The 26,676-nt window shown below is 37.9% G+C and overlaps 1 protein-coding gene across 1 annotated transcript; it reads left to right on the forward strand.

Annotated features, from left to right (window-relative positions):
• The first annotated feature begins 6,906 nt into the window (after window positions 1–6,906).
• DIRAS2 (DIRAS family GTPase 2) lies at window positions 6,907–26,235 on the forward strand. Its single transcript, XM_074953094.1, has 2 exons — window positions 6,907–7,335; window positions 22,436–26,235. Exon 2 carries the CDS (start codon window positions 22,473–22,475, stop codon window positions 23,070–23,072), a length of 600 nt encoding a protein of 199 aa, XP_074809195.1. The 5' UTR covers window positions 6,907–7,335; window positions 22,436–22,472; the 3' UTR covers window positions 23,073–26,235.
• The last annotated feature ends 441 nt before the right edge of the window (window positions 26,236–26,676 follow it).

Below are 26,676 nucleotides of genomic sequence, written 5' to 3' on the forward strand. Positions count from 1 at the left end.
GACCAGAATTTAGGTCTGTGACATTTGCTGTAGGACATTTATACTAATGAAGTATTTTTAATTATTATGTGGTAATGTGTGCCTGAGATTCGGAATATTCTTTACAAACGCTGAGCAAGTTCTGCCCTCCTACACACCTCAGCAACCACCCCACTTCCCCCAAACTCAGTGGGACTGCATGAGTATTATTGAGAGCAGAATTTGGCCCATTGTGACTCCTTACTCCCCTACAAGGAACCAATAGATAAATGTTATCACATAGTACACAGGTGTGCACTCACTGCAGGTGTGCCTTCTTGTGCCTGGGTCTGCAAATTAGATTTCACCTCCTACGGTGCCCCCCAGCCATTGGTTCCTCGTGTTGTGGCCCTTCTCTCTGTCCATGAATTGGGACACTCCCTCTTCATGACTTGACCCTCTGGCCAAGTCAATATAGAGTCCCACCCTTCCATGATAATAAAGTCCCATTGGACAAACTGTCCGGGTGCTTCCTCATATGGTCTTCCATTGCATGTCTCCAGGTCCTGTGCCACTTTTGCTGTTGCTGGTAGGACAACCCAGGCCCTCCTGCTATTCCAGGTTCCAGCCCTGGGACCCTATGACTAGCAAGCTAGGTACGCTCAGTCTCCGATCCTGTTGCTGTTGCCTGAGCTCCTTCCTACCCCACCTCTCTCTCTCTCTTTTTGCCTATCACTGGGTTTACCCCCAGAGCTTCTTCTATTCCCCTGGCTACTTCACTGCTCTAGCTCTCCTGTAAGACTCCCTAATCCAAGGCAGGGCCCCAGGGCTTACTCTCCTCCTGAATCTCCTCCTTGACCTAGCCAACTCCGCTTCCCACTACCGCAGAACTGCAGATGTCCTCCTGCAGCCTCTTCTTTTTCCTTTCCTATCATATGATGGCACAGCAGCCACAGCATGCGATGCTATGACCACCACCTGCTGCAGTTTTTGCCTATGTAAAAATCTACATCCTCTCATGCAGTCCTGGATCCTTAAAAAAGCGCCGCAATGCTTTTTAAAGGCTACCCCACTTTCCCAGTACTCTCATCAATACTTTCAGGCTGTACTCTTTCACTGTAAGCACTCTAAATATAGTTACTTCACTTCCTTTCTCACATCTATTAAGTATAGCATTATCCTCCAGTTTAGGACATAATTCATAAAACCTTGGTCCAAAGTTCTTGGCATTTCTTCTTACGTTCTACTTACTCAGAAGAAGGATCTCTATATCAGCACCCCCAATTTTTAAGGTATTGTTTGCATCTGCCATTTCATGGCCCAGTATCCTGACGTGCCGGAATCTACACTGTTACAATATGTACACCTAATTGTACTATCTCCGCAGTTAAGAACAGTATTTCATTGATTAAGTCATTCTGGCTTTCTGAGGGTCCCTTTCTGATTACCACTATACCTAATAAAGAGTCAGATAGGATAGCAGTCACAGCAGTTCGTACCTTATCCGCGTCAGTACCAACAGTATGCCCATCAATTCAGCCATCATAATGACCACAAAATTAGATCTCTTAATTCCAAATTCAGGGATACTTATGTCATCACCTCTAGAGCCGTCACTGTAGTCTTAACAATGCTGACCCCATTTGCCATGTATAAGCTCATAAATCTAAATCATATTTGACAGTCCTGGTCTTCCCTTTGTTTAATCACATAATTTGAAATCCACAACGAGAGAGACAACTGTCTAGCTGTAGTTTGATTTCCCCTTACTGAAGATTTTAATTTCTTCCAGACCTTCATTTTCACCCAAGTATTTTACCCACCTGTTGACTGTGTTAGCATGTGGGAGTTCGTGGCACCCAGTTACTTCTTGTTTATTTAATTCCCACCAGTCCTTGTATATTCATTAGTGCTCTTATCTTCACTATGTCTATTAATCATAGATCAAAAGGTTATATCTAACACTTTCATCCTTCAATTTATAGCCATTTCTCCAGTTGCTACCTGCAGCACACAAAATGGTGTCATAATACTCATTCCATATGTGATTTGCAGAGCTTGGGCTTGGATTGGCTCTGATTTTTTAAGTGTTGATTTAGAAGCTGAATTAAAGGCTTGGCATCCATAATTTATAGCTGGTTTTATTAATGTCTGACACAGCATCAGCAACATGTTCTTATGTGCACTCCAATTCTTTCTGCAATACGTTTAAGCAGATTCGTCCTATCTTTACACTTAGTCTTGATATTATCTATATGACCCTTCCATGGTAGTTTGTTATCAAACAATTCCTAAGAATGTAAAATTTTGAACTACCTGCCTTTTTTCTGTATAAAGATATAGGTTGTTTTCTTTCCCAATCTTCCTTTTTGTGAAGATAATTCCCTTTGTTTTAGCCAGTGAGAATTTCAATCCCTGAGTATTTTCCTATTCTGAATTCCTCCTGAGTGGCTCATTGGCCTGCATACCAAACGTCTGCAAATAGGGTAATACCCGTTCCTGCCCATGTGTTCCCCGGGGCACAATTAATCATGTTAAACAGGATTGGGCTGCTAACACTCCCCCATGGAATGCCACTGGTAAGTTTATAAATATTCGACAAACTTGCCCCCACCCTGTCTTCTATGGTTCTATCACTTCAGAAGTCTCTTACACACCAGAACATTCTTCCTCTTATACAAGTTGCAGCTAGTTTGTACAGCAAGCTTTCCCTCCATACCATGACATATATGCTTTTTCAACATCCAAACAGATAGCTATCATAAACTCTCTGTTCCTCGTGGCTTTTTGTATTTCTGTTCCTACTCTTACAATATGATCAACTGTGCATTTTCCTTTCCTGAAACCATTTTGTACAGTTTATAATTTCATTTTTTCCTACTGTGCTACTTATCTCTCATTTATCACTCTTTCCATAAATTTGCCCACATATTGTGTGAAGGTAATAGGTCTATACACATCCTGTCTTGCACATTCTGTGGGTAGTATGCTTTTCCCTATACATAATTATATAATTTTATTAAAATGCTGGTAGGTGCTTAAACATTGCATTACCTATGCTCTCTTTACCTGGGGCTGTATTTTTACTTTTGTCTATAGCTTTTCTGAGTTCTTGCATGCTGAAATTTTCATTGAGTACATCATCTTATATTCTACCCAGCCTTGTAAGAGCTCACAGGTTTCTTCAGCAAACATACTTTTTTTGTTCACAAAACTTTTTACTTTGATTTGTGTCACTACTATCTTTCTGGAACTTTTGCTAAAATGTCTGCTTTTCCTAAGTTAAGAGTTTTCAACTTTATCATTTACTATAAGACCAGGTATAAATTTGTTTTTACTCCATGTATCATTTCATTCTTTTCACTTCTTTATATATATCTGAAGTGTTGAAAACTTTATTCATTTTCCCACAGTACTTCCTCCAGCTCTCCTTCTTTGCCTTTTTAATAGTTCTTTGTGCCACTTCTTTACCTCTTTTATAGCTCATTAAGTCCTTGCTATTCATTGTACTTTTTGATTGTTTGTATGCCTTATTTCTTTCTTTACTTGCTGCTTTACAATATTCATTCCATGCAGAAACTGGATTTCTGAGTTTGTGGCGATTTGACATCTTGCTTATCGTTAGGTTGACTGCTGCTACAACTCCCTTTATTATATTATCATGAAATTCTTCTAAATTATCACTTATACAATTGGTACTTAGATACTCAGCACACTTACTCTTAAGAGTCCCCAGTTGGCTTTTCTAAGGCCCAAGGTATGAATTCCTTCAGCGTTTTCAACATTACCGTGGTCGTGATATGTAAGTGGCATAGAGAAGTGATCACTTCCCATTCCATTTTCTTTATAGATTTCCCAGCTGTATTTGCTTGCTATATTGCTTGTTGCAATTCTCAGATCTAAACATGAAAAGGTTCCATCCATCCACCTAATTAAAGCTAGTAGGTGCTCCACTATTGAGCATTACCAGCTTATGCATGTCAATGAACTGTTTGCCATTATAATCAGTTTTCCGATTTTCTTACAATTCATTATGGTTATTAAGGTCTCCACAAATAATAGATGGGCCTTTGACATCCTTAACTAACTCCTCCAATTCTGGATTGTCTAGTTTTTCCACATGGGTTGTAAACAATATAGATGGGTATAAAGGTACTGTTATTCTGCAGAAGAATCTCAACAGTGTTGTACTCAACATTTAAATTCTCTACATCTATTTCAACGTAACTAAGACCTTCTCTTTATAAATATACAGCGCCCTCCTCCACTTGTTATTTCTCTATCACATCTGATTACATCATATTCTGGGAGTTTAAACTATATTTTCTTACTAACCATGTTTCTTGTACACATCATGTCAGGTTTGTCTTCCATTTCAAAAACAGTTTTCTTTAGTTCCTGACCATGTCTTATTAAACTATGTGCATTCTAGCAAAAAAATTGTTAGAACTATGATGTTTAAATGACACTATTACTTTCATTTAAAATTGTGATGAATGCGGTCTATTGAGAGATTGCCTATATGCAAATACTTTTCTGCTGCTTTCATTATAATTTTTATTTTTTCAATCTTCTTCCCTGTCTGTAAAGTGCAATTAATCAATTCTTTCATAAATGCTGTAAATTTATTTTTGCCTATAAGCACTACATTTTCATCTATTCCCCTTATATTATCTTTCCTGCCGTAAGCTACATATTGTTTTACCAGTAGCTCTTTCTGCTGTCACTTCCTGGCTTTTATATTCCCTATCCCACTCCTCCCACAGCTGGGTTTCATGTGCAATTAGTGCTTATCAATCCCTGGCTTCCCTCCAAGTACATCATATAAAATTAATTGGCCCCTTCTGGTCGACATTAATACACTCAGGGTTTATGTGGGATGGACACCTTGTCACACATGGTATCCCTTTCAATACAAAGATTAATGGCCCACGTATATACAGGCAAATCTCCTGGTAATTTCAATAGGGATATAGCCTGAGTAAGGATTCCAGGACAAGAACTCATGCATGTCAGTATAGGGACTTATCAATCATCTCCAAAGGAAAAATTAATTTTTTGGGTAGGGGAGAATCACACACATTGACCAAAGGAATATTTTGGACAGGAAATAAATTGAAAAGAATGGGAATCTCAAAAGGACTTTTTCTTAAAAGCAGATGACTCTGATTAAAAAAAAATTCCACTGAAATATAGTTCAACAGTTAAATCTCCAAGCCATGAATGAAGTTTGAATGTGCAAAAAACTCACAGAAAGACATGGCTCATGAAGGGCTTGCTCCTGCTCTTTCTCCCTTTGAAGTGAATGGCCAAATTCTCATTGATTTCAATGACAGCAGGGTCACAATTCAGATATGTAAACTGGAAAATTATTTATTACAGGCTGTGCCTGCATGCCAATACAGAAATAGCCAAGCTGAATCTGGAGAAGTACTTGTACTCTTCTCTGTCTGATTCAAGCATATGGGGCCAAATTCCACTCTCACACTATGGGGGGATTGCACCAGTGGATCTGAGAATCCAAGTTGACTTGCTGTATTACAAAGCTCCTAGAGTATGACACTTAGCTATGGAAGGGTGCTTATTGCTGAGCTGGTTACAATTCTGTAATACCACTGGGGCTCAGAGTCACTATCTCTTGTTGGGAAGCAGGTGGGGTAAGGAGGTAGGAAGTTATCTGTACCAACCCTAGGTGCAGATTGCTTCCTCTAGGCACATTAAAATAGTCATAATCTGGTTAAATTTCTACTGTGACACATACATCTACTGGAAAAACCGTTCATATATGTGTTCAGCTGGTACCCATTAAAATTAATAATGGAGTCATGCTGAAAATAAGCAAAACAAAACCTCATGAAATAAGTGTGTCATTGAATTCCAAACATCAGACCAGCCAGTGCAGCCATGGTGAGTTTACCACTTGCCCCCTTCAGCAGCCATGCAAGGCCTGAAAACTGACCACCTGCAGACCCATTGTGAGGGGCAGACATAGCATAGAAAGGCTGCTCTAGGGTACTTAGCACCACCTGCACCCTGCAGAACCAGTGCTCCATAGCAGCACATTCAGAGGCATCATTCATTGGAGGGATGAGCACAAGGCCAGTTCTTTCAAGACTTCACACGCCTACATATCACAAGCTCTGAATGAAGGGTTGAGGGTAGAAGATACTGGTGCTCCAAGCCCTGCCGCTGAGTTATGGAGTGGTTACTCTCCCCCACCCCCCCAACTGCACAGACAGCCTGTTTTTTTGGTCGCTTTTGCAATGGGTCCTGGGATTTGGCCCTGAACAAAAAACTCTTCTGAATGTTAAAATGGGCATTAGTGTAGAAGAGAAAGGGAGTGACAGCCTTTAGATCAGATTTTCACAACTAATCATGAATATTTACCAGTGCAGGTATAAAATCTATTCATTCATTTTAATATGGTGACTATTCATAAAGAAAAATGAAACTATTTTACTTGTCCCTCCAAAATACCAAAAGCAAACAAGCAAAAAACCTCAGTTGCTTCAGGTGAGTGGAATTTTGTAAGGCTGAGTTAGACCATTAGACCAAAAAATGATTCTTATTTCATTTACAATAAATTATTTTATTTCATTTTTCCAATAAATCTTTGCCAGAAGGGGCCAGTTCCTCACCTGATGTAGATTAGCACAGCTCAAGTGACCTGAGTGGTGCTACACTAATTTACACCAGCTGAGGACAAGTCCAAGCATATCTTGGTGAGCTTTATAAAGCTAAAAGGAAAGTGCTTGCTCCATATTTAGCTACTTAGAGAAAGGGAGATGTGTGTACATAGATGAATACATACAGCAGTCCTAAAATTACAAAATACTAAATGTTTGGAGGACCTAAAATAATTAAATGTAAGACTAATTGTACAAATAACATGGCAGTTGATAAAGTGACCAGAAAATTCCAGCCCTTAAAAACATATATATGTTCCACAGTTACTCAGTAGGTGGCACTTAAAAGCTTAGATGAGCTTTGCAGTCGCCATTTAAGTACCAGCAGCAGCTGAAGCTGAAGTCAGTCCATCTCTGAGAGCAGAGAGTGTGTGTGTCTGGAGGGAGAGTGCAACCAAGCCAACAAAAGCATTAACCACGGCCCAGGCACCCAGAGAGAGAGAGACAGAGACAGACACACACACACTAGAGTAGGACCAGAACAGCAAGAGCACAGGTAACAGAACAAGGATCAGACAGCAGCAACCAACAAGACACAAGAGAGAAGCAGCCGGCTGAGTTACAGCTCCTTTATTTAAAAACAGATAGCTGAGGTTTCTCTCGGAGAAAACCCACAACAGAAAGGCTCTACTGCTGGTACTATGACAGGCAGGAACTGAAGAGCATTTGGCAGAGTTGTGTTCCTTCTCAGGTAATCTTCTTAAATCATTTTTCTACTCAGCATTGTATAAGAAACATTAGCTATGTATTAACAGTAGGTGAATTTTTTTTTCTTAGCCAGATCCAGCAGTCTTTCCTCAGGCAAAAGTCCCACTGAAGTCAATGGGAATTTTGCATGAGTGAAGATTGCAAGATTTGGTCCTAACTGCATATCTCATGCAGATGAAATGTTATGTTTATAAGTAATGGTTGGAAAGAAAGGCTGGAGCTGGTGACAAGAGTACTGGCTATATGTGGAAAAATGTTTCTTAGTTTACTGGGATATCAGTAATAGCTTTGTAACAACATTTGAAAAATATTTTCATTCAAATACGATGGGCTAAATTCTGCCCTCATTTACACCAATGCAACCCATTGGTTAAAAAGATGTTGTTCTAGTTTAAATGAAGATATTTAACCGTATATGATGGAAAATGGGAGGGGGAAATGTTGAGTATGAATCAAATTAAAAAGATTTTCTCCTTTTCTAAAGCAATAGAACTAAATTTTAGACAACTCTTGAGTATTCCTCTTGCAGGCTGACTATTTTTATTTTTACTCAACGTCTCACCTTACTCTTTTTGCTGTTTTCTCTGTAAAATGTGGGCTGTTATATATGCTGAAGTACACAGTCACAATGGTGTGAAAGTTGAGGATAGAGCAACAAGATTTAAGTAATATCCTTAAAAGTATTTTTTTAAAATACACACACAATTATATGCACTAAATATTTATTTGCCTGTATGTACAAACTATATATATATATATATATAGTGCATGTATGCACAATATATATATATATATATATATATATATATATATATATATATATATATATATATACACACACACAAACACACCTCTCAATATAAATGGAACTTTTACGGTTGGTCTTTATCGCTACCTTTGCCAGGCTTTACAGATTCAACTGAATCAAAAGTATTTACAGATCCTACAGTTTTTAGATTTGGGTCAACTGGCCATTTCGGTGTTTCTTCACTGACTGATGGCTTTTTCTGGGGTGTAGGGAACTGCCACCCAGGGTTCCAGTTCCATTTACTGTGCATTTTATTAGTCAGTCCTTGGGGACTGTTAGGTGTCTCATTGCTAAGGTTTGTAAAATGAGTGATACCACAAGATTCCGTCCTATCTCCAATTGTATGTAGTCATTTCTAACCACAGGAGAATTTCAGCTGTTCAGCTGTAAATCTATTGCCCTATAGAATCCTAAAGTCTGGGAAAACATTTGAATGATATGTCCAGCTATTTCGTTCTCAACCCTGGGAAGACAGAAGTCTTACTGTTCAGTAGATGTTTTCAATAGCAGGAGGTCTCTTCTTTGTGTCCCTATTTGTGTAGGCATGTGGCCACAAAGATTAGGAACCTTGGTATCACTTTTGACCATGCCCTCTGCATTGAAAGCCAAGAACCGAAGTGATTTTCCCCCAGTTATGCCACACTTTTGTTTATTCCAAGATAGTCTAATAGCAGAAATGCATGCCTTTATGACCCTGAGGCTCACTGTAATAACCTCTTCTAAGACCTCTCAGCTAAGATGCACCAACATTTGGCACTTGTTCAGTAACATGACTGCTCACCAGTTTGAGTCATAATGATTATATTACATCTGACCAGTATTCTCTTCGTTTCTATTCTTTAAAGTGGTGGATTCAAATATGAATTGGTACTGCTTGTTTTTAAAGCTTTTGTTGGTGTTGGCTGTGGCCATACATTCAAGACCTGTCTGCTCACTGAGCTTTCTGCTGAGAAATATTTGTACTCAGACACATCTGACCATTTGAAGGTCCAACCATTGTGTCCAAAGCTAGCAGATGACCACAATTTTGTTGTGGTATGATGTGAAATGCATCCCCCCACTGAAATCTCTCTCATTTTCCTCCCAGCACCCTTTTAAAAAGCACCTCACTATTTTCTTGTTCAAATGTGATTTTTACAATGACTATTGGAGGGTCTCTATTTATTTGCTCCCCAACAGTCTCTTTCCCTTTTTTAATAAGACTCTTCAGTGTGTGTGTGTTATCATTCAAAAGGGGCATCATTTTATTATACTGTATTTGTTTGTGTTTTGCTGTGCATCTCCATGAATGTTTTTGCAGTAGTGGCGAAACTTCTAAAATCAATGTACACATTTGTGCACTTCACCCCCAATTTGCATATGAGCATCCGAGCATTTCCACACCTTAGCTGGAACTGCACTCACATCAAAAGCTTTGATCCAATAGTTTACTGCCTTTACCGTATATTGACATGCTATTCAGTTCTCCAGATTTTTTTTCTTTTAATACTTTTCATCTTTAATCAAGCAAGCATCAATGTTACAGACTAGATCCACAAGGAAAAACAACCACTGTGCATTTGTGAAGGCTGTTACATGATGTTACAAATATGGATCCCCCCCTCCTTTTTAAACACACATTCTAGTAAAAGGCACCTCGTCCACAGCAAAATGTCACCTTTAAAAAAAAATCAGTCTATTTGGTTATCTTCAGTTTCAGCATAGCAAGAAAAAACATTATATGGGATCATCTGAGCATTGGCCTGCTAAACCCAGGGTTGTGAGTTCAATCCTTGAGGGGGCCATTTAGGGATCTGGGGCAAAAAAAATTTGGGGATTGGTCCTGCTTTGAGCAGGGGGCTGGACTAGATGATCTCCTGAGGTCCCTTCCAACTCTGATATTCTATCTGTTTTCTGGGGTTATATCGAAGTTTCACATGGAACTAGGGACCAATTAAATTATCTTACTCTAATTGCTGGAAAGACAGCAAATAAGAACTTCCAGGTGAGAACATGTCTTTAAATCTAAATTGAACCTCAACCTATTTTCTGTTTGAGATTATTTAAAAAAAAAATTCAAACAATAAGTCCTTTCCCAGATCTTGTACCGCACTTGAATAGGATGTAAAGAAAAAGAGAAGAGCAAAATTTGTCAGCACCTTAAAATGAGGAAGAAGAGACTTATACAAGTGACATGAAGACTCTAATTTTCCTCTCTCACAATGAAAGTCAGCAGTAGCTTCTCTGGAGCAAATGAATTTAATGCCAGAGGAAAACTGATGTAACAGAGATCAATCTCCCAGATTTCCTAAAGGGTGGGAGTGCTGCCAAACCCTGTAGCAGTGAAATGCAGCCTACCTAATAGTTATTGCAGCTAATGGGATAGTTTCTGGTTGAGACTGGATTGGTGGCACTGAAGTGCTTGCATCCTTTCGTATTCCTGCTTTAAGATGGATGTGCAGTGCAGCAAGGCAACAGCATACAAAAGGCAAATCCATTTCTGGGTTGTACAAGGTGCTTCAATTTAATGTCCAGTAACTCTGACTTAAAATCAATGTCATGCACAGTTGAGATAAAAATAAAATAATGTAATTGTATGTTTTTCTTCTCCAAACAAGTCTAACTAGGTTTTTATCTTATTTGAAAAAGTCGGTAATTTCAACAGTCAAATATCAGCTACAGCTGATAACTGAAATATTGAGTATTAAAAATAAGCCCCAATGGAGAAAGATGGTCTCCTTAAAATCTGCCAAATTCCTTCAACCAAACATTGCAAACTTCAATAGAGAATAACTGGGAAAAGATTTTTTTATATATAAGTATGTTTCATTGTATTTAATTTACTTATTTATATTTACTTATCATTTAGTCTTAATGATACTATTTTGTTCTTAATTCATGTGTCTTCTTTCTTGGTAACATTGGCTCAAACGAGAAATGAGGGAATATAATGAAACATAGGTATATTTACCTCAAACACAGAGAAACTACTCAAAGTCTAAACTAACAAACAAGTTTGTATTATTCTTTTCTTTTTAGTAAACAGTCTTCAGTCTTCTGAAATTCAGGAGATTCCAAAAGGAAGAGATGTGGGTTTTGAAAATAAACGTTGAAATTGTTTACTTTAAAGTAAATCAAAATATAAACTTATAAAACAAATTCAACTTTGCCTGTTCACTCCTGCAGTTTGGCAGCGAATAGATTCGTATGAACAATTAGAAACCCCTTCAGAAACCCATTATTGCTATACAACAGTATACAAATTATATCCAGATCTTATCTTAAATCTTTGTTTTACAAACAGCTTCAAAATATTAGTTTAAATCACTGCATTGATTGTTTGGTATTTTGCCTAGGGGTTTTATCTTGTGAAATTGAGATATTAAGACAACGGGCCAGGTTCCAATACCTTTACTCAGGCTGAGTAATGCTTTATGCCACAGATAATATAATTGACTTTAATGGGACTATTCTGAAGTAAGGTTCTATTCAACATGAGTAAAGGTATCAGAATCTGGCCCAGTGTTCATGATAGTCATCACGATCTTCCTAGCAATAGAAAATAAAATTTGTTATGGTTTTTCATAAGAAAGGACTACAGGATTTGGCTCAATCTCTAACTGTTCTGCTTCCATTGAAGATCTGGACCAATAGCTTTTTGTCATAACAGTAAAATTAAGCTTTTCAGGACTAAAGGACTGTGTGGTTAGAATAAACAAAACATTTGTAGTTTTTCTGTTATTCCCTCTAGCGAAAAGAAAGTAGTCTGAAGTATGTATATATCTTTATATACGTAGTGTATTAGTACATAGTTGCCAATTCTTGTGCTTTTTATCATGAGTTTCACAATATTTGGTGTTTATCCCACTCTAATCAATTTGTCTAAATGCATAAAGTTACACATATTCATAAGTGTTTGCAGGATCGAGGCCTAAAATCTGATCCTGCAGTCCTTACGCTGACAAAATTTCCACTGAATAAGGATTCTAGGATTTGACAGACTAGCATAGAATAAATAAATTTAACAGCATTGTATTTTATTTTGTGAGGGCCAAATCCTGCTCACTTACCTCAACTTCAGTGTAATTGGAACTACTCCTGAGAGAAAGGCAAGCAGGATTTGGCCCTAAGTATTTAATGGACTAAAGTGCTGATTCAGTATGGTACTTAAATATGTGTGTAACTTTAAGAATAGGAGTAGTTCCATTAAATCAATAGGACTTCTCATGTGCTTAAAGTTAAGCCTGATTTTAACTACCTTGCTAAATTAGAGCCAAAACTATTAAAGATTTTTTTTAATTTACGAGCATCAGAAACTAAAAATTAACATGGGGTTTGTTAAACAGATATTGGACTGGTACTCATTATACTGGATAATAGTTTGCCTTTTGGTTTTGTCATTTTATGAAATCCGTTCATATTTACATATGCATTTCTCTAGTGCTCAATCCTCCAATGCATGATGCACTCTGGTCACAATCTAACAAAGCACTTAAACATGTCCTTATCTTTAAGTCTCATGCTCATAATATGGGTATCATCTTTGACTTGGACGTTTCTCTTGGTCCTTACATCCAGACTATGTCTAAATCTTAACAATTCTTTCAGCATAAGATCTGTAAGATATGGCCTTTCGTATCCATCCACTCAGCTTAAACTCTTGTCCAGGCTATAATCATGTCTCAGTTACTGATACATGTTTCTCTCTGGCCTTGACAAACATAATCTTGCCCCACTCACAGTCATCCAGAATGTTGGAGCAAAAATCATTTCCCTACCCTGTTGCTTTGACCATGTCACACCTCTCTTTGAATCCCTCCATTAGCTCTCCTTTTTCCATCACATAAACCAAAAGCTGCTTGTCTTCACTTTCAAGACCCTGCATGGCCTCACCCCATCCTACCTATCATCTCCGATTCACCATCAAGATGTTGACTCCCACCTGTGGTCAGCCCACAAGACCAGCCTCTATTGCCCACCTTCAAACAATCACCTTCAGACTTTCTCTCATGCTACCCCTCATGCTTAAGAGGCGCTCCCCATAAACATCCATAAAGCTACCTCATTATCCTCCCTCAAAACTCTCCTCTGCCTTAATGCCTGTAAAAAATTGACAACAAATAGGGTGCTGGTATGCTGAGACCACAGCCTATCATGCTGACCATCGTCATCTTTGTTTCTTGTATTTCCATCTCTCTCCATCTGTTGTCTCTTGTCTTACACTTAGATTGTAAGCTCTTTGGGGAAGGGACTTTCTTTTCATTCTGCGGTTTTACAGCTCCTAGCGCAGTGAGGTCCTGGTCCATGACTACGGCTCCTAGGTGCTATGGTAATACAAATAACATTGTCCTGGGTTAAAAACTAGTCAAGATTTTATTATTAATATGATATCAATATAGAATACTTTTTTCACTTTACTGAGGGAAACGTCTTCCTAGAAAATGTCTTCTGTACAATATTTCATAGTGTCCTTTAAAACTGTTTGAACACCTCATTTGGAATATTATTTGAACCTCTTTTAACCATACAGGTGCAAACTTTGTTTCTACACAATTAAACTAACCTCAGGAGAAATGGCATGCATTATTGTTCTATGGATATTTTATCTTTGAAAAAACATAGAAATTAATGACTGCTCATTGAAAATATGCCAGTTACTTTGCAAAATCAGAGCATAGCTTCTGTAATCAATGAATGATATAGCTGCTGGGTTCTGCCTCCTTTAAATGCTCATTTGTCTTTGAGACAGAAGTGTAGGGCTTTTGTTCTTAAAAAAAATACTTTCAATATTAAAGTCACTGTTTTATTTGCATATTTTGGGACAGATTCTCCATTGCAGTATAACCACTGTATTTTGCATTGTGGATAAAATCTGCTATGAAGCCAGTGTATCCAGCCTGAAAAGAGCATCCCAGTTCAAGAGAGATGCTCTGGTGGCTTGGACAGGCTTTATGCTCTCCCCTTCGTTGCTGGTATCAGAGAAAGGAAGATGGGTGGTAGCTGAACAAGAGTGTGTGTGGCCACTCCAATTCATAGGTTTTATTTAAAGCGATTATGCTCATCTAGTCCAATCTCCTGCAAAATACACACATTCCTACCTGTGGTTTTGACCCCATAGTGCTGTTATCAACCCTTTGGCTGCTCTAACTTAATACAGGGGGACCAATCCCGCATAAATCAGTGAAGTTCACAAGTGAGCTTTAAGCAACTTTTGTACCCCCTTCCAGTCAATTTGCATTGTGTACAGTTCGGAACATAGGTAACCCTTCTGAGTAGTTTGAGTTTGTGCATCTTACAAAATACGTGGAGTAGAAGACATCCTTATTCTCAAAAAACAAGCAAAAATTATTGAAGAGAGCATCCCAGACAGAAGATGGAGTGTGAGGGCCCAGAGCCTTATTTTGATTTCCCTGTACAGAAACTAATGCTGTCCACTGTGAAACCACATTATTCTACTACCTCCTGACTGGATTCACTCGCCAGCCAATTAGTCAGTATTGCCTCTCCCATTTACCGCAATTTGATTGTGACTATCTTTCATCATGAACCCTGACCAACGCTGTCAAGGTTCCTCCCCCACTCTGAACTCTAGGGTACAGATGTGGGGACCTGCATGAAAAACCTCCTAAGCTTATCTTTACCAGCTTAGGTCAAAACTTCCCCAAGGTACAAAATATTCCACCCTTTTGTCCTTGGATTGGCCGCTACCACCACCAAACAAATACTGGTTACTGGGGAAGAGCTGTTTGGACACGTCTTTCCCCCCAAAATACTTCCCAAAAACCTTGCACCCTACTTCCTGGACAAGGTTTGGTAAAAAGCCTCACCAATTTGCCTAGGTGACTACAGACCCAGACCCTTGGATCTTAAGAACAATGAACAATCCTCCCAACACTTGCACCCTCCCTTTCCTGGGAAATGTTGGATAAAAAGCCTCACCAATTTGCATAGGTGACCACAGACCCAAACCCCTGGATCTGAGAACAATGAAAAAGCATTCAGTTTTCTTACAAGAAGACTTCTAATAAAAATAGAATTAGAAATAAGAAATCCCCCCTGTAAAATCAGGATGGTAAATACCTTACAGGGTAATTAGATTCAAAACATAGAGAACCCCTCTAGGCAAAAACCTTAAGTTACAAAAAAGATACACAGACAGAAATAGTTATTCTATTCAGCACAATTCTTTTCTCAGCCATTTAAAGAAATCATAATCTAACACATACCTAGCTAGATTACTTACTAAAAGTTCTAAGGCTTCATTCCTGGTCTATCCCCGGCAAAGACAAAATGTAGACAGACCCACATACCCTTTGTTTCTCTCCCTCCTCCCAGCTTTTGAAAGTATCTTGTCTCCTCATTGGTCATTTTGGTCAGGTGTCAGCGAGGTTACCTTTAGCTTCTTAACCCTTTACAGGTGAGAGGAGATTTCCTCTGGCCAGGAGGGATTTTAAAGGGGTTTACCCTTCACTTTATATTTATGACAAACGCTAATCCCGCTTTTGCTCATGGTCCCTGAACAAAACTCTTGAAGTTTACAAGCCTCCACTGAATCACTGATCCAGTTAGTAACTCCCTTCCTCATCCCACACACAGTAACTTTTCCAGTGACTACTTCAAAGCAATTCTAAACCCAAATAAATAATCATCTTTCCAGTGTCCAATAATAGAACGTCATTCGGTCAACATGACCCAGCATATTCAGAAATAATCACATAATTTCTAATCGCTGCACCCAATGACCTAGACAAAAATCACTGATTTCCTTTTTAATTATATTTTTTTCACTGTCAAGAGCTTTTTTGCTACATGCATGCCTTATACCCAGTATTCACAATGTTCAATCGGACTAAGTTATAGCTCTGATTTCACAAAGTACTTGTAAACACATACTCACCTCCATCTCTGTGCAGCAAAGCACTTTTGCAACTGCTTAAATGCTTTGCTGAACGGGGACCTAAATCACTTGAACAGACTCCCTTTATTTCTATAACCCAATACTTTGTGGGCACCAACCATCTGACCATTATCCCCTCTCCGTTATACACCAACAAGCATATCAAAGGCTATTAAATTCTGGGACACACAAAGAAGATTTAGTATTAATTGATCATACAACATGCGCATTATTCTTATAGAGAATTCTACATTATTATCTGGCTTTAATTTAGCTGAACGCTAGCACTGGGCGGGATTCCTAGCTCATTGAAAAATACATAGGCGTGCCTGCATACACAAGTGTGCTTGGGAGATCTCTTATCACTTGTTCTAATAAAAATTAACAAATATTGACCAATGGCAAAACTCTAAAGCCAAATGCATTTTTTAAAGATACTAATCCTCCCATTCCCAGGTTGCCTAACCACATGCTCTTTTCACCCAAACTTCAGCACTACTGCGGTGGTTGTCCCAATCATGCATTAATATATCTCAAAAGAATGTAATTACTCAAGCTGGAATTGGTGAGAATACAGGGGTTGACAACTGTACTTATGAAAAGTACCAGGGGATCTTTAATCACCAGGGTCTTTGTTTTACATCTCATCTGAAAGATGACATCTCCAAAAATTGTGTCCCTTTCACCACATTGTCATTCTCTACTGACTCAAAGGACACCTAACAAGTCACCGGCTCCCTTTCCTGCTTCATCTAGGTGTTCCTTAGAGGTTTTCAATCCTCTTGCTGATCCTGCTTACTAGCTTGTGAGATCTGACAGCATAAGGTAGAATAGCTGCGGGCAAAGGGAATGCACAGCAATACTGTTAAGAGGTTCCTGGAATATACTTCATTCTAAATTCTATATTGCATAGCAGGCATTAAGAAAACCGAAAGAGATCACAGGTCAATTGGCTTAATGACTTTTTGCACCACTTAAATGATCTGACCAAAGCACAATCGTACCATAGCTTTGAAGTCCCTCTTCACATCACGACATGAAGGATTTTGTTACATTTAATGTCAGACACCAGGAGATTCCCCTCCTTTACTACAGAGAAGGTTAGATCCAAAACAGTTGAAATACATACGAAACCTACACTTTGCAAAGGTATATTAATAATAAATAAAAGACCTTTTTAAAAACCTTAACATCCATTGTCCAATAGCCTCCTGGAGAGCATGGAGTTGCCATCGTGCAGAAAAACTTTAAAACACGGTAGTTATCAATATATGGATTAACTAAAAACAAGGCAATTTGCTATAGTAGCTTATCAAAGCAGAGGCTGAATATGACAAAACACTCAGACAACAATTTTGTTTTCTGTCTTTTCAGACAAACTGAATGCATGAGATAATTTTAATTACTTTCATTAGGTCTTGCACTCTGTACACCATGTCTCAACCTATGTGACTTGCCTAGTAGCTTTGTATTATACTTAAATGCTCTGAAGAAAGACAGAAGTTATTTTGAGTTAATATTTTCTCCTGGGTGAGTTTCTGCTCTAACCTACAACTACATTGCAATTAGCACTGTGAAAATATTCTTTCTGCTGATAAAAATGGCATGAACAATCCCTCTGTCAGACCCTCAGCTGGTGTGACCTGGCAGTGGAGCTGTGATTTGACTTCAGTGGCGCTATGACGATTTACACCCACTGAGGATCAGGCCCGTATATTTACAACGTATTTTTTTTATTCACCACTAGAATTAAAGACGCTTTTGACAGGCACAATCTTCGGGTTGCAAGAAAAAAAAAAACTTTTAGCTGTTACATTTTCCCTTTAAAAGTGTCATGTTTCCACCTGGGGCAAAAAAAATTTTAAAAATTCACTATTTTGCCATGAAAACAGGAACAAAAAATATCATTTTTGTCATGAAAATTTTTGTTCACTAATAAATATGATGAAATTTTGCCTATTATTTAACAACCAAATGGTCATGAAAACCTCTGCTTATGACTGCTCACAAGTGAGGTCCACTTTAAAATAATTTTGGCCATTTGCTCTATCTTTTCTTTACCTGTCTGCCTTAACCGGTCAGCTAGACTTTTTTTCTAATGAATTTTAATGCAGCAAAAAGACACTATCCAGATATGGCTATATTAAATAAATGTACAGTTAGGCGCAATGAAGCAGATAATTACATGCACAAATATGTAGATCTATTTTCTCTAGTACGAAAAACGCCATACTCTTCAGATCCACCCATATGTTAGTGCTCCAAGGTAGGTGTTTAGTTTTGTTTAGATTCTTAGGCACTAAAAGGGAGTCAATAGTACCTTTGCCTTCATTGACTATGGGATGACTCATGTGAGTGCAGACTGCAGAACTGGAGAAGACAATAGGAATTCCATTTGCAGAGTGCTTTCAGAATCTGGTTACTTATTTACATCTACTGAAGTGCCACCTTCTGAAAATATTCAGGTGCTAGAAAGCAGAAGTGCCTGCCCGATTAGTGACGTATGTGCTTGTTTTAGGCATGCAACTCAATATGACAGGTGTATACCCAGAATGGGCTTTGCTCTCTCTCTCAGCTACCTGCATTTGTATCTCAGCAAGTGTATCTGCATGTCTGACTAGTGTGTTATTTACACTTTATTTCATGGTCAAGAACAGTCCTTGTAATCATCTTGTACTTTCTGGGCTGCCTATTCCTCAAAAATGCAACCACTCCATGACTGTCCTACCACTGAGGCATGGTCTTCCATGTCTTCTCTAGTCTCCATCTAGATCAGAAAGACTATGAAAGCATAGTTATTCACTAAGCACACCTTTTATATAATTCCATCTCTAAAATTCTGTTTGGAAACTGATGAATAGGGCTAAACTCATTATGACAGAAGTAAGTGAATTAATCACTGCACTGAAAGTTTATGGTTGCCTAGGACCCAGTGATCATCATCTGATTACATTCAATATGGACAAACAGAGGACATTTCCAACCAGTAATACACACACACATACGCATTTATATATATTGTATACACACACACAAAGCTCTAAAGGGGCTAATTTCCCAAAGCTGACAAAAAAAGATGACGAAAACTGACTAGGAGGAAAATATGAATGAAAATTGAAAACATGAGTTCTAGATGGCCCAAAATGCACAATTCCACAATCAAGAAAGAAGACAACATTGACTGAAAGCCCATCCTGATTCAGTGGCAATGTGAATGAAGGCAGTAATTAGAAATAAAAAAATAATATATAACAAAGAGAAAAAAGGGAAACGAATAGCAATCAATGTAAATGAGAAGTTATAAAGTATAGATAATTGATAAAATAGGATGAAGACATAGAATCATAGGACTGGAAGGGATTTGGAGAGCTCATCTAGTCTAGTATCCTGCACTCAGGGCAGGACTAAGTATTATCTAGACCATTCCTGGCAGGTGTTTGTCCAACCTGCTCTTAAAAATCTCCAATGATGAAGATTCCACAACCTCCCTAGGCAATTTATTCCAGTGCTTAACCACTCTGACAGTTAGGAAGTTTTTCCTAATGTCCAACCTAAACCTTCCTTGCTGAAATTGAAGCCCATTGCTTCTTGTCCTATCCTCAGTGGTTAAGAAGAATAATTTTTCTCCCTCCTCCTTGTAACAACCTTTTATGTATTTGAAAACTGTTATCATGTCCCCTCTCAGTCTTCTCTTTTCCAGACTAAACAAACCCAATTTTTTTAATCAGGGAAAAATCCATGGCTAACAGGAGTAAGAACATAAGGAGATTTTTAAAGTATATTAGGAACACAAGAAATCTTAGAAATAGTATAGGTCCATTACTAAATGGAGATTGTATAATTGTTGTTAATGATCCAGAGACAGAAGAAGTGTTCAATAAATATTTCTGTTCTGTATTTGGAAAGCAGGAGGAGGATAAGCTTGTTAGTCTAACATCAGTAGAAAAGCTGATGTGGGATTTTGACTAATAAAGAATTAAAGGAGAGGAATATAATTAATGCCAGTCAACCTGGTTTTATAAAAATAGGTCTTTTTAAACAAACCTGGTTTCATTCTTTGAGATTACACATTTGATTGATAAAGGTAACTGTAGATGTAATAAGCATACTTTTTAAAATACATTCGACTTAGGACCACGCAACATTCTGATTTTAAAATTCAAATGATAAAATATCAATAAAGCACATGTTAAATGGATTAAGAACTGGATAGCTGACAGATATCAAAAAAATAGTTGCCAATGGAGAATCCTCATCTAATGGGGGTGGAGGTTCTAGTGTTCCAGAGAGACACTAATAGGCTCAGTGATCTAGGAACAAAGAATGCAGGCCAGACCTACAAAACGGGGGACTGTATCTGGGAAAGCCATGACTCTGAAAAGGAGTTATAGGTCATAGTGGGCAAGCAATTCAACATGAGCTCCCAGTGCAATGCTGTGGCAAACAGGACTAATGCAATCTTTGGATGTATAGACAGGGGAGTAGTGAGTAGGAATAGGGAGGCGATTTTACTTCTGTGTGTGAAATTGGTGAGATCAATACTAGAATACTGGGGATACCAAAACAGCATATATTTTTTAAAATGATGTTGAAAAATTGGAGAGGGTGAAAAAAAACTCTCCAACATGATTTGAGAGCTGGAGAAAGTACCTGACAGTGAGAGGCTTAAGGAGCTCCATCTGTTTAGTTTATCAAATAGGGTGACCCGATGTCCCAATTTTATAGGGACAATTCTGATTTTTGGGTCTTTTTCTTATATAGGCTTCTATTACCCCCCACGATTTTTCACATTTGCTGTCCGGTCACCCTATTATCAAAGAGAAGACCAAGAGGTGACTTAACTACAGTGTGTAAGTACTTTCATGGGAGAAAATACCAAGTAACAAAGAGCTCTTCAATTTTTTGATCAAAGGAATAACAAAAACAAATGATGGAAACTGAAGCCAGACATTCAAATTGGAAATAAGGAGTAGCTTCTCCATCTCTTGATGTTTTAGAGACATGCCTTTCTGGATGATATGCTTTAGTCAAACAAGTTATTGGGCTCCACACAGAGGTAACTGGGTGAAATTTAATGGCCTGTGATACACAGGATGTCAGACTACATGATCTAAGGCTCCCTTTCTGGCCTTAAACTCAATTAAACTATGAACTATCCTTCCTTTATTCTCTGCTTCCCCTTTTAAGGTCCAATTTGCCCGCCCTTATGCCTGCATAAGTCTCACTGAAATTCAGAGAAGTTTTGTATCATTCAGGGCCTGACAAACACCCACTGAAGTGAATGGGAATTTTTCCATTTTTTATAAATGGGTACTGTGTCAGTCCCAAAGTCAGCAGGATTTAGCCCTTAGATAAACCCATGGTTATAGCCAAAGTTTCTCTAATTCTGGAACTACCATAGTTAACAGAACCTTGGATACCTTTTTACACATGGAATACATTTATTGTTATTATGACCAGATTTATAGTTAGTTGCTTAGGGAGAGATTTTTGGTGACAGGTAATCTTGCTGAACCTACTGAACTTCAAGGTTGACAGAGAACTCGCTACCAAGTATGCCATGCAGTATCATTCCTTTGATAGAGTTGACAGTATGATTCTTTTCAAAGTCCTATGAAGATGCAGATATCTCTTTTCTGGTAAATATAGACCAATATTAGCATGCAAAAATTATAATGTGCAATAAATAAAATCAGAATCAAAAGCTATAGTTTCCCTCTTGAATTATAAATGAGCATGCTCATTTAGGAAATAAAACAATATTTTTGAGGTAAAGCCAAAGTGGTGAAAACCCCCAAAGGCAGACTATGAAACACTTAGTGCTACCAATGAAATATTAGCACTTATCCATTAGTTTTAAGTTTTGCTTCTGAAAGGTATGAATTGTACAACACTGGAGACAAATTCTCTATTCACAGAAGAGGTGTAACATGGGCAGAAGGATAAGTTCACACACACTGGTCTCCCCATCAATATGCTTCAACAATGACCTGTAGTGAGTCTTCTATCGGTGAGAGTGTAACTCCATCTCCATAGCAAATTCAGTCTCTTGGTAGACAGACTGTCAATAAGGATGTTAAATGGATGGGTATGTTTTGGGCTATGTACCTTTGCCCACTAGTAACTGGACTTAAAGTTACACATTCAATTTACAAAGGCCACCAGATAAGCACAAAAGAGCAGAAATTTTCATCCATTATCAACCTGCACTGGGTTGGAATCCAGAAACAGTGCTGAAATGAATTGCTCTATAGCCCTTGATCAGTCCTTTTGAGTCATTATGTATTATTAATGTGCCATTACTTCAGTCATTTTCTCAAGTCTTTTTTACCATAGAAGTTATAAAGCATTTTCCCCATGGAAAGCTGAATTAATATTTTGTTGCATTTTCCTTTCTAGGTTTCCCCCCTATTGAGCATCAGATACAGTGAAAAGCATGCCTGAGCAAAGCAATGATTACAGGGTGGTGGTGTTTGGAGCTGGAGGAGTTGGCAAAAGTTCCTTGGTCTTGAGGTTCGTCAAAGGCACTTTCAAAGAGAGCTACATTCCCACCATTGAAGATACCTACAGGCAGGTGATCAGCTGTGATAAGAGCATATGCACTTTGCAGATTACCGACACTACTGGGAGCCATCAGTTTCCAGCCATGCAACGTCTGTCTATTTCCAAAGGACATGCTTTCATATTGGTTTTTTCAATCACCAGCCGACAGTCCTTGGAGGAACTCAAACCCATCTATGAACAAATCTGTCAGATTAAAGGGGATGTGGAAAGCATTCCAATTATGTTAGTGGGGAATAAAAGTGATGAAAACCAAAACCGAGAGGTGGAGAGCAGTGACGGAGAAGCCATGGCCAAGAAGTGGAAGTGTGCCTTTATGGAGACTTCTGCCAAGTTGAACCACAATGTGAAAGAGCTGTTCCAAGAGCTGCTAAACCTAGAGAAACGCAGGACTGTGAGTTTACAAATTGATGGTAAAAAAAGCAAACAGCAGAAAAGGAAAGAGAAGCTGAAAGGCAAATGTGTGCTCATGTGAAACTTGCACAGTTATAAAGCAACCATGTAGTCTCATTCTTTCTGACAGAACCCAACGTGAAACCTATAGACAATGAGGAACCATGTAAAATCCTATTTATTAGTAGCTGTTATGAAAGAAATATACTAGATTTTTTTAAAAGAGGAGTTTATTTGCTATGAAAAAAACCTCCCAGCAACTCAAATCATAGTTAGAAAATAAAATCAAGAATGAAAAAAGTAGGAAAGGATTTCTAATTTTAAAGCAAATAGAAGAAAAATTAATTCCTTATTAACAATATACTGCACTATGGAAGGACTGGAAGTCAATTACTTATGTTTATTATGCTGTTTGCGTAGAACTGTAATGGAAGGTGATATATCTACATAATGCGGATTTAGAAGAGAAGGAAATGCCAATGAAGAAATCTAGAATGTATAAATGCATGTTGGATTAATTTATCATAGCCTTCAAGAATGCTGGAGATAACACAAATATTTTTCTGTACAAGTCTTGGTGCTGACTGTTCATGGTTGAAGGGTGTGGGGAAGAAAATAACCCTGGAGCTACCAATTTATAAACTATTGTACATTTGAGGGAAATAAAGGGGTTATGCAGCGAAATGTGATATTGATTCTCCACTTACCATATTATGTCCCTCCTTAGTATTATGCTGATGAGCAGTGTTTGAACTGAATGATGGGGAGGGGAGAAAATCTCCTTGGGTCAGCGGGGATCATTCCCTGCTCTCTGGACCCAGCTAAACCATCATTTCCAGGGATGACCTGAACTTCTGGCCCAAGATATTTCCGAAGATCAAATATTTGCCTTTGGAGCATGTCAGTTTATATCATATGGTGTGCAGATGGGGGGAAATTTTCCCCCAGGAGGACATACTCTGGACTCCCTCTACAAAGGCCTCTGGAAATTATTCAGTTCAAACATTTCTGATAAGAGCACAATATGATTGGTTAATGAACAGATTGTCTATAGAATTGCAGGCAGGTGTGTGCATGTGTGAGAGAGAGAGAGAGAATGATTTTGCTCATATTGCCAGATTTGCCAAATCAAACTTCTGTATAATTACTGCATCTGAATTAGGATTTTGCCTGCATCTTATGATAAACATACACTAAACTATTAGATTTATTGTCTTTAAATTGGCAAATGGGAGATATATTTATTATTTAAATTTGTGGTCTGAACAACTGAGACTATTCAGGGAACCATAGCTGGCTGTCTTTACTTAGAGAGAACTTTTATTGGCCCCATCTCTAGTGGCATTAATAGAAGACTTGCCTAAGTAAAGACTACAGGATTTGGCACATTAACAGTTCAGTCAAAAAGTGAGTTACAATGCAATACTAGGTTCACAATAGAAAAAACAGGTTAAGACTTTTTTTTTTTAAGGAAAACTGCTTTTTTGCAGTCCGAGATGGAGAATAAGTATATTTAATGTGAGTTATTTTGAAATCTCTCCAAAGTTTTTGTTTTTTTTATTAAAAATACACAACATGAATGGTTTGCTCTATATTCTACAACTAACAGCAAAGTGAAGGCCATCAAAGGTGAAAAAAGCACATTAATTTTTTTAACGGCTATGAAATTGTATATTCTACAGTTTGCACCTTTCTGCTTTAAAACAAAAGGTAGTTTTCGCAAACGTGCATGTTAAAAGCATATTATTGTAAAATGCAGTCAGATACGAGGAAAATTTGCATGCATGTTACATTATAAATGTCTTATAAGAGCAGTTTAAATGCAGTATTCACTTTAGAAATAATTACCTTGTTCTTAAAGTGATTTCTTGTTTACCTTCCAACTTTCAAACAGAAATGCAACCAGTTAGTTACTGGATAGCATGGTAGAAAAGGATTGTAGCAGGCCAGCTGCCAGCACTGCTGTTCTCAAAAGAGAGAAGAACTTAACTGTTGTAATTCTCTCTGGGCAAAATCCTGGCTCCACTGAAGTCAATGGCAAAACTCTCACCGACATTAGTGGGGCCAGGATTTCACCCTCTGACCTAATTATAGTAGATCTAGAGAATTGTAACTCTGCTGCTAATTCCCAGCTGCAAGAGCTACTGAGCCAGTTTTTCCTTTTAATCCTTAAAATAATCACATACGACTGAATAAGGAAAAGAAATGAGAAAATTGGAGTGAGTATAACAAACAGGCTTAAACTCTTCCTTCACCTTTTGATATTCACATTAAAATGAAATTCAGGATTTCTCTAGTCAATTGACCGTCTAAAACAATTCTTAAATGTATGAAGGATTCTGGAATTGTTTTATATTGCTGAGTGATTTTCTCTCAGACAGGCTATTGAAAAAACAAACAGTATTGGAAGAACAGTGATGTAACACATTTATCAGTGGTATATTTAGTGGGAATTACATAGATGTTTACTCTGTTTGTAAGCTAATGGTTAAAGTGGTTAAAGATCCTCATCTTCCTAATTTTGGACTCCATTAACAAAATGGAAAATAAAAGAATGACTATGTTTAAGAAATATTGGTGCAGCCAGCAACAAATTAAAAAAATGAGCCACAGACAGAGCTCAACTGTATGGCAATTGAACTCCAATTGATGCTAGTAGTCATTGTGAATATGTGTCAAAGGCACGATTGTGTTTGACTTGTGTCTGAGAACTTTTTTTGGTATGCTACATTTATATGATAGCTGTATAGAAACAAACTAAAAAGTCACCTTAAAGACAAAGAGCCTTATTACAATATTACTTACTTGCTTTTACTTTGATGAAGTTATTCATGATTTACACTTGTAAATGAGATCTCAATCAGGCTCAAAGTGCATGACTATATCAATATTATTGGACCAAATACCATCCTGGACTTCAGTGGCAGACAGAGATTAGCAGTTCTGCAGTGAGAGTAGAAATAAAACAAGTAAAACCTGTTTCTGTTAGGGTTAAGGACCATTTCCTTTGACTCCCAGTGGATTCCTCTCCAACAATATAATAAGCCATGATTTATTTCATGCACTTGCATGTATTAAAGCAAGGTCAGTATAGAAGCAATATTATTCATGGACCACTGACTCTAATGTATTTTATACCCTTGCCTTGCCATTGCAGTTTATAATACTAAAATGTTCATATCTGTGAGCTGGTCAAAAATATTTGTTTTGCTATTACTGATACAGATGTTCTTTTTCTTTATAGAACAACCAACAACAAAAAAAACAGGGGAAATAAAGAGAAAATAAAGTTTTGTTATATTTTGTGTTTTCCTTTGAAATGTGATACCAATATACATAAGTTCTCTGAAAATGTACATAAACAACATTGCATACTGAATGCAGTATTGTAGCTGTGTTGGTCCCAGGATATGAGAGAGACAAGGTGGGTGAGGTAATATCTTTGACTGGACCAATTTCTGTTGGTGAGAGAGACAAACTTTCAAGCTTATACAGAGCTCTTCTTCAGGTCTGGGACATATAACCCAGCTATATACAAGGTGGAACAGATTATTTAGCATAAGTAGTAAACATACATTTCAAGGGACCATTCAAGGTGAAATGGCCTCTTAACACCTCTCCAGTCTTAGGTGGGAAAGAAAAAAAGCTGTGGGAGTGAGGGGGGGGGGATTAAGTGGGTTATAGAT

This window comes from Natator depressus, chromosome 5 (genome assembly GCF_965152275.1).
Source record: "Natator depressus isolate rNatDep1 chromosome 5, rNatDep2.hap1, whole genome shotgun sequence".
NCBI classification, from domain to species: domain Eukaryota; kingdom Metazoa; phylum Chordata; order Testudines; family Cheloniidae; genus Natator; species Natator depressus.